Source organism: Pristiophorus japonicus, chromosome 8 (genome assembly GCF_044704955.1).
Source record: "Pristiophorus japonicus isolate sPriJap1 chromosome 8, sPriJap1.hap1, whole genome shotgun sequence".
Taxonomy (NCBI): domain Eukaryota; kingdom Metazoa; phylum Chordata; class Chondrichthyes; family Pristiophoridae; genus Pristiophorus; species Pristiophorus japonicus.
In genome coordinates this window covers 208,739,237-208,748,627 of record NC_091984.1, presented here as the reverse complement: position 1 = coordinate 208,748,627, position 9,391 = coordinate 208,739,237, and the positions used below count along the sequence as shown (strand labels likewise).

The 9,391-nt window shown below is 44.5% G+C and overlaps 1 protein-coding gene across 1 annotated transcript; it reads right to left on the bottom strand.

Moving 5' to 3' along the window:
* Positions 1-715: 715 nt before the first annotated feature.
* m17 (IL-6 subfamily cytokine M17) lies at positions 716-4,322 on the bottom strand. Its single transcript, XM_070886356.1, has 3 exons — positions 4,217-4,322; positions 3,839-3,978; positions 716-1,757 (listed from the first exon to the last, which is right to left on the bottom strand). The coding sequence occupies exons 1-3, from the start codon at positions 4,251-4,253 to the stop codon at positions 1,293-1,295; spliced, it is 642 nt and encodes a 213-aa protein (XP_070742457.1). The 5' UTR covers positions 4,254-4,322; the 3' UTR covers positions 716-1,292.
* Positions 4,323-9,391: the final 5,069 nt, after the last annotated feature.

The window sequence follows — 9,391 nt, the reverse complement described above, 5'->3', positions numbered from 1 at the left end:
AAGCCACCTTCTTGAATATAACTGAGTGGCTTGAGGGTAGTTAAGAGTCAACCACATTGCTGTGGGTCTGGAGTCACATATGGGCCAGACCCTTCCTAATTTCCTTCCCTAAAGGCCATTACTGAACCAGTTGGGATTTTACGACAATTCAGTAATTTCGTGGTCACCATTACTGATCCTAGCTTTTTATTCCAGATTTATTTAATTGACGTGGTAGGATTTGAACTCAAGTCTCTGGATCATTAGTCCAGGGCTTCTGGATTACTAGTCCAGTGACATATGTTACTGTATCTCATATCTGATGAACTAGAAACATGGGTTCTTCGGGTTCATCTTAGGCGGTCCATTGAAACGAGGATGACTTGCTTCCACGCCAAAAAAAGGACGAGTTCACAGGTGTTTCAATGAAGGACCTGAACTACATCCTGAAGGGTGGAAGATACCTGTGCGTGCATTTTTTTATATTTCGGGTTATACTCGAAGAAGTATGTATCCTGAACAAATGATCAAATAGAGGTGGAAGTATAGAAGGGTTTGGAAACAGCCATTGATAGTCGAATGTTGTTGGAAAGAGGTAGAATTAGCTGTATTTATGCCATTAATGGTTGAAAACGTACTTTCAAATTAGTCCACAAAAAAATTATTTGTAACATTAAGTCCAATGAAAAATAATAATTAATATATTCAGTATCAATGTCTAAAATATTATATAAATATTAATTTGGAGTTCTGTTTGTTAGCCAATATGGCAAAAAACATCAACTTCAAAAGAATCATTCTCCTGTATAGACAGAAATTGTGTTATAGAGACTACCTGAGATAATCACTATTAGGATCGGATCTGTACCAGAAATAGTCCTTTTAGGTACATTATTCAACCAGCAGAAATTACCAGCTCCTTTTAGGTCACTTTTGACGTAATTCTAACCTTTCTAAATGTAAGATTTGTTGAATGTTTTGATTTTTTTTCTGAAAACACAATTTGAAGCATCTGAAATAGCTTCTTACTCAATAACATTTAAGAGGCAGAACTCGTTCTTCTTAAAACCAGATTTAAGTCACAGCCTTGCAATAAATGTACTCAGCAACTTTAGCTCAACTGTTGGCACCGGTAAGTATATTGCTGCACGTGCATCAAGAAGATTGTGTATTGTATCTGACCAGCCCAATGTTACATCTCCATGATTTCTTTTCATCCGACTCCCTTTAAATGTCTGCAGTGGAAATTGTAGAAAGTACATTATATTCAGGTGCACTGTGAACCAAACATTGCACCCTGTGCTGCACGCAGACTACTGATTGACAGCTGCTGTACCAGGAACATTCCTCAATAAATGATGAAAACTCTTTAACATTTGTTTGACATACCGTTTAAACTCTCGCAGTATTGCGCATCCTTGTTGCTTCTGTACAAACAGATTATCTGGGATAGTGCTATGTTCTGGTGAACACTCTAATTCTTCGGGAACATGGTAACCTCTGCCTTCTAGAATTAACTGGAGGTTTAACTGCAGTGATGTTAGGTAAGTCCGAGTATTTTCAAGTTCATTGTGCAATCTTTCTTTATAAGCGTTCATATTCCTCTGCTGGGCCACTATGTTTTTCAAGTGCAAATCAAACTGTTTCACGCCAATATATATTTTCTTAAGCATTTCAGTTTCCTCCATAATGGCCAGATGTCCCTTGGGAAGGCACTTCACCCCAACTCTGCATACAGGAGCATTAGCATTATCAAAGGGATGCCCTTGGACAGAGAGCTGAAAAAAAAAGATACTATTAGTAATGGGAATGCATAACAACAACAACTTGTATTTATATAGCACCTTTAACACACTAACAAAGCTGGACAGGTAAAAACCCTCTGGTTCATCGAGCCTGTCCCAGTAAACATCAATAAACGTCAATAAACATCCCAAGACATTTCACAGAGGCGTAATCAGACAAAATAGATGCCAAGTCAAAAAAGGAGATATTAGAAGGGGTGACCAAAGTCAAAGAGGTGGGTTTTAAGAAGGGTCTTAAAGGAGCAACGCAAGAGATTTAGCGATGCAATTCCAGAGCATAGTAGGGGCCTAGATAGCTGAAAGCTACTGCACAATCAATGCAGTTGTTACACAATAAATTCTGTTTTACTCGTCATAACGCAAAGAAACATGTTAAGAATTAGCTTTAATTGTTGTTTTGCTAAATAAACAGGACATTTTTCTGTTAGCAAAACATCTGTCACTAGTTTACTGGAAATGTAATGTTGTTCTATATTATTTTTGCACACTCTATAGGAGAATGCATTTTCACTTTATGCTCATTTTATGACTTGCATCGTTTCCTGTTTGTCTTTCATCTTCACCACCGAATTCTGGTCCCCACACAACTACCTTCAGCGTGACTGCAGTGAAGCCATCAGTAACTGTCTCCAGGTGGGGCGAGATCAGTGAACAAACCACTGACAGCATTCTGCTGAGGAAAGTAGCATAACTAGGCTATTCTCAACATCAATGGGTTAGATGGAAGGCAGCCCTGACCTCATGCCATAAGTATAGCTACTTGAATTACTGAAGTAGCCATGTTGTGCCATGCCATGCCATATCAACCGTTCTTTTTTTAAAGACTTTGCACCCAGATATATTATCCAGATAACAACATTAAGAAAACCAACAATTAAGAGGTCAATTTAGGTCTATACTTTAAGCATTCATGAGAAACGCAACACTCATCTGATGCCATTGATCTCCCCTTCAGGTTGCCCATAATGCCTTATGTAAATCCTTGGCTGCAAGAGTAGACATGGAATCTGCACCCTCGGCTGTTGAGTGGGTGCATGACAGTGGCTGGGGATAGAGGGTGCCTCACCCTGCAATTTTCCCTCTCTCCCTGTGTCTAGTGTGTCCTTGGTATCAGATCCAAGATCGGGGAATTGCACTTGAGAAAGTACAGGTATAAATTGTATCTTTCCACTCCATGGCACATCTCAATGTATAAAAGCTGCTGCAATGTTTTAAACCAAATTGAGATGTCATTCCTAATTTTGCAACCAGTCTCAGCACCAAGTGCTCTTCGGTAAGTTACAGCCCTACCTAAATACATAGAAAAGCTTTTTCTACAATTTGCCTAAAATCAGAACATCATCCCTACTGAGCAAGACTGTAAGTACAGTGAGCAATTTATGTGAAGATTTGAGGTATGAAATTGCATCCACCAGGACCAATTGCAACTGCTCAGTTTCAAGATGCTTGCGCACTGAAGGAGTGCCATCAAAAGCAAAGACATGGAACTCCTGCTATCAATGGCATGGCATGGATCCAACAACAATGGAGACACCGGAGACGCAGATTACCATTGATTTCACGAGCTGCCATCAGGTCTCCACTTATAACAAAAATCCAGAACCAGAATCTCTCCCCTCTGACAATGGGAATTGGCAAGCTCCAGCCATCACCAGCTTGATTAGAGCTGCAGCAGGAAGTAGAATAAGTGACAGCAGTGCACCGATCTGGACTTGAACACTGCTCCCACTGAACCCTTTATAATGATGGCAAGGTGCCTTCATTTGACATTGAGCTGCTACAACTGGCAGTGGCAGACGATTGTTGCCCAATCAGTCTGGGGCGGATTCAAGCCCAGGCCTCAGCGGTAGGAGGACTGGTGCACTAATCCACTGCGCCATTACATCCCTACGCTCGTAATAACATTTACGGTTATAGAGTCTGCAGGAAAGCATTGAAATGAAATTCAATAAATTACACATTAATAGTTTGAAGACTAAAACGAAACAAAAATACGCAATTTCAAATGAAACATTAAAAATTCTAAATTATACCAAATAGGTAAAAATTCTTACGTATGAGTGTAGAAGAGCAGGAGCAGAGTGGTTTAGTTCAGCTGCCAGTTCATAGCACAATTTGATTTTTGTATTTAACACAGGAGATGCACTGGTGTTGAGACAAGATAAAGACAGCAGCAGGAGTACGTGTAGGATCCCTGAAACAAACAAGCAAACAGGTTAAAGACAATCCCGAGCCCTTCTTACAAATGACATCCGTAAAGTGACATCTTGTGCACTTGTTTTCTGAAGTGCACAAAATAATAATTCAATTATTTTAAACACACATTAACAACAACTGATCACATCCAGAAGTTTAAGTGCTAAATGCCACATAACATGCAACCATTCAAAACTGCTGGAGACCAAACAAACAGCTGAGCCAATGGGAGTTACCTGCTCCAAGTTCCATTCTATGACAATTCTGACACATGACTGCCGGCAACAAGTGGCAGAGCTCTTTAAGAAAGTGCAAAGGAGGACTGATTTGTATTCTGCTCAATTATTGGACAAAACTCTTCCAGATTTAGACTTGCACTGTCTTATGTAGCTTGCGGAAGTGTTCCAAACCACTAAAACGTCATCAACAGGAACTACATATTTGGTTTAATTTTTTTAAAGTGGTATTTTTGCAGATCATTGATGAAATTGCTGTCTCATTGCTATGACACATATGGGCTAGCTACTACTTTTGGTGTTGATGCATTATAGACTAGTAGTATTAACTCAGCAGTCAGATCGGTGCAGTTGTGAGTGGAGCTGTGAGACCACCTCATGGAGATTGTGTCACACTGCTTCAACTTCATACATGCTCCAATACAAAGAACCATATCTATTTGGCATCTTATCGCCTCTTTCAGAAATGTTTCAAAGCACTTCACTTACATTGAAACCACTTTGCCCAGCTAACAGCAGCAACTCCACTTCAAACACGGAAGCAATTTTGCACACAACAAGATCCCACGAGCGCCAGTGAGATGAATAACTACTTAGGTTAGTTTTTTTTGGTAGTTATTGGTTGAGGGAGGACTATTGGTCAGGACACCAGGAGAACTCCCTGGGGACTAAATTCGATAGCCCCCAAAGCTGGGCGCGAGGATCGCGAAGCACGGTTAACCTGCACCCGTTCAGTGTGATGCAGGCAGCATGCCAATTTCATGCTACTTGCTCATTTCAATGATTTCAGCATGCAGCCAACGCTAACTGCACTGTTGATTGACTGCACACATCAGCAGGGGGCCCAAAATCGTGACATACTCGCAGAAGTTAAAGCAAACCTGCACTGCTTAAAGTAAGCCTGCACCTCTTAAAGGGGAGGTGCATTGCAGCTGGAGCAAGTGTTGGAAGTCATTCTACAACTGATTCTGACCTGGGAAACATTCAATAATGGCACAACATGGTGAGAGCGGGCTCCATTTTTTTCCGACGCTGCACTGGAGGCCTTGGTGGAGGAGGTGGAAAATGGGGAGAGATGTGCTGTAGCTACAGGAGGCCCTCTAGACACAAACTCAGAAGGCAGTAGAAGCAGATAGCTGTAACAGTCAATGACATGAGTCAAGCCGGAGGACCTGGATGCAGTGCCACAAGATTTTCAATTACCTCACACATATGGTCAAAGTCAGTAAATGCATCTTCAAATGCCATATCCTACCAACTGCACCACTAGCCTTAGTCACTGCTCAATGTACCACACCTACCAACAACCTCTATTAAACAACTTTTTTTTCTGTTCATTCCTGGGATGTAGGTGTCACTGGCAAAGCCAGAATTTATTGCTCATCCCTAATTGTCCATGAGAAGGTGGTGGTGAGCCACCTTCTTGAACCACTGCAGTTCCTGTGGTGGAGGTACTCCCACAGTGCTGTTAGGTAGAGAGTTCCATGGTTTTGATCCAGCGACGATGAAGGAATGGTGCTTTATTTCCAAGTCAAGATGGTGTGTGAATTGGAGAGGAACTTGGAGGTGGTGGTGTTCCCATGCGCCTGCTGCCCTTGTCCATCTAGGTGGTAGAGGTCGCGGGTTTCGGAGGTGCTGTTGAAGAAGCCTTGGCGAGTTGCTGCAGTGCATTTTGTAAATTGTACACATTGCAGCCATGGTACGCCAGTGGTGGAGGGAGTGAATGTTTAAGATGGAGGATGGGCTGCCAGTTATGTGGGCTGCTTTGTCCTGGATGGTGTCAAACCTTTGTAAGTGTTGTTGGAGCTGCACTCATCCAAGCAAGTGGAGAGTATTCCATCAAACTCTTGACTTGTGTCTTGTAGATGGTGGAGAGGCTTTGGGGCACCAGGAGGTGAGACACTCGCTGCAGAATACCCAGCCTCTGACCTGCTCTTGTAACCATGGTATTTATATAGCTGGTCCAGTTAAGTTTATGGTCAATGGTGACCTCCCAGGATGTTGATGGTGGGGGATAATACTGTTGAATGTCAAGGGACAGTGGTTAGATTCTCTCTTCTTATGGATAGTCAATGCCTGGCACTTGTGTGACAAATGTTACTTGCCACTTATCAGCCCAAGTCTGCTGTGTGGTGAGGTTGTCCAGGTCTTGCTGCATGGGGGCACGGACTGCTTCATTATCTGAGGAGTTGTGAATGGAACTGAACACTGTGCAATCATCAGCGAACATCCCCACTTCTGACCTTATGATGGAATCAGCTGATGATGGTTGGGCCTAGGACAATGATCTGGGTCTATGATGATTGGCCTCCAATAACCACAACCATCTTCCTTCGTGCTAGGTTTGACTCCAGCCAGTGGAGATTTTTCCCCCTGATTCCCATTGACTTCAATTTTACTAGGGCTCCTTGATGCCTCATACCTAATATTCATAGCTACATTTCATCCGCGCACACTTAGCACTGCTGTAAGTCTCACACCCACATCTCACAGCTTGCACACATTGCCAGCTATTCAACCATGACAGCCACATCACCCGAACAGATTGCACAACATTCATCGACACACTTCCCTCTCTCTTGCAGGACAAGGTGACACACAAACAGAGCAGGGGGCAACAGTCGCGCAGGTGCCAGCTCACCGGAGGGTGAAGTCGCACACGGGTTCTGCTGCAGAGGACTCAGATGAGCACTTTGATGGGGCAAACTACAGAGAAGACTGATGGGTGTGTATAATGAAATGCTTGCTGCATTGGGAAGCCAGGCAGAAAGCCTGCGTACAATGTTAAGGAGCATGGAGCAGTCCAGCACCAACTTGGTACAGGGCTTTGCGCAGCACTTGGAGCCCATAATTTCCAGCATGGAAGTGGTGGCCAACTCCATTAACACACTTATGGACCCAAGCACGATGCAGCATCTGATGGCCGATGTCTCAGCTTCCAGTGTAGCACAAGCAGCAGCCACCCAATCTCTGAGTGCTGCAGTGGAAGCTCAGACTGCTGCCACCATGGCTCTGGATTCCAGTATTCAAATTGCCTTGCAGGGTGTCGCAGCAGTCCAGCAATCTGTCCTCCAACAGATTGCTAGAATTGCTGAGGCGCTGCCCTGTGGGAGTGGCAGTGGCTCCGCGGAGCAAGACCCTGCTGTCCTCTCTCAGGGGTGACAGCGTTGGTCCTCCTACCCCTGCCACTCCACCAGTGCCCTTGCTGTTGCCTGTCAGTCAGCCAGCCCAGACTGCTGCCGCCCATGCTGAGATGGTGCAGCCCAAAGCCGTGTCTTCTCGGCCCAGAACTGCTCAAGGTCGTCCTCCAAGGCCATCTGCAGTCTCCTCCACTGAAAGTCAGCAGCCTTCCACCAGCCATGCTGCAGCCACCGGGGTAGCACGGCATAGAAGCACTAGGAGAGGCAAAGGTACACAGAAGACGGGCACTAGGGGAATGTACAAGGGTGACTAGTTTGCATTTTTATGCAATATGGCATGATCTCATTTATAAATTTTGTTTGGAATGATTATTTTGTGGTGACTTTTATTTTTGCATTATGGCCAAGCGGACGCTGTGATGGCCAGTGACAGAGAGAAGGTAAGGTGTGGGACTATAGACGAATAGGGAATATGGGTTGTGTTTACTGGTACAGGTTGAACCTCCCTTATCCAGAACTCCTTTATCCGGAACCACCCCTCGTCCAGAACCATTCCCGGCTACCGGGCGGTGCATGCGCAGAACTCCGACATGAACAAATTGAACAAATTGAAGTACTTCCTCGCTGCCGACGCCCGCAATCGCTGGCCTGACCCCGCGATCCACCACGCCCTGCCCACCCCCCCCATCATGATCTCTCTGCTGCGCTCCCAGCCCCAAGCCAGCCAGCCCCGATATTCTATTGCTCAGTACCTGTACCATACAATTTAACATGACCACCCCTCATCCGTAAAAATCCCCTATCCAGAACAGGCCAGATACCGAGGGTTCTGGATAAGGGAGGTTCTACCTGTATCACACGCGGATCAGTTCTTCATGATCAGCCTGGCCATAAAATAACTGTCTAGGTTGTCTCCCTCTTCATCCTCTTCTTCCTCCTCTTCCTACTCCTCCTGCTGGTCACTGTATAGCTGGTGGCAAGGGCTGTGCCCTCATGATGGCGAGTTGTGCAGTATGCAGCAGACCATCACGAATCTTGACAAAAGGTTACTGCAGAAGATAAAGGTACGCGGAGTCAGTGGAAATGTATTAGCATGGATAGAGAATTGGCTGGTGAGCAGAAAGCAGAGAGTCGGGATAAATGGGTCCTTTTCGGGTTGAAAATCGGTGGTTAGTGGTGTGGCACAGGGATTGGTGCTGGGACCACAACTGTTTACAATATACATAGATGACCTGGAAGAGGGGACAGAGTGTAGTGTAACAAAATTTGCAGATGACACAAAGATTAGTGGGAAAGCGGGTTGTGTAGAGGACACAGAGAGGCTGCAAAGAGATTTAGATAGGTTAAGCGAATGGGCTAAGGTTTGGCAGATGGAATACAATGTCGGAAAGTGTGAGGTCATCCACCTTGGGAAAAAAAACAGTAAAAGGGAATATTATTTGAATGGGGAGAAATTACAACATGCTGAGATGCAGAGGGACCTGGGGGTCCTTGTGCATGAATCCCAAAAAGTTAGTTTGCAGGTGCAGCAGGTAATCAGGAAGGCGAATGGAATGTTGGCCTTCATTGCGAGAGGGATGGAGTACAAAAGCAGGGAGGTCCTGCTGCAACTGTATAGGGTATTGGTGAGGCTGCACCTGGAGTACTGCGTGCAGTTTTGGTCACCTTACTTAAGGAAGGATATACTGGCTTTGGAAGGGGTACAGAGACGATTCACTAGGCTGATTCCGGAGATGAGGGGGTTACCTTATGATGATAGATTGAGTAGACTGGGTCTTTACTCCTTGGAGTTCAGAAGGATGAGGGGTGATCTTATAGAAACATTTAAAATAATGAAAGGGATAGACAAGATAGAGGCAGAGTGGTTGTTTCCACTGGTCGGAGAGACTAGAACTAGGGGGCACAGCCTCAAAATACGGGGGAGCCAATTTAAAACCGAGTTGAGAAGGAATTTCTTCTCCCAGAGGGTTGTGAATCTGTGGAATTCTTTGCCCAGGGAAGCAGTTGAGGCTAACTCATTGAATGTATTCAAATC

Bases quoted from the DNA above. Each gene is read 5' to 3' on its own strand.
- m17 (XM_070886356.1), bottom strand. From the start codon at position 4,253: ATGTGTCAGAATTGTCATAGAATGGAACTTGGAGCAG. The intron at 3,979-4,216 runs GTAACTCCCATT...TGTTTGTTTCAG, and splicing joins TAGAATGGAACTTGGAGCAG to GGATCCTACACGTACTCCTG. The intron at 1,758-3,838 runs GTAAGAATTTTT...TTTTTTTTTCAG, and splicing joins CTGCTCTTCTACACTCATAC to CTCTCTGTCCAAGGGCATCC.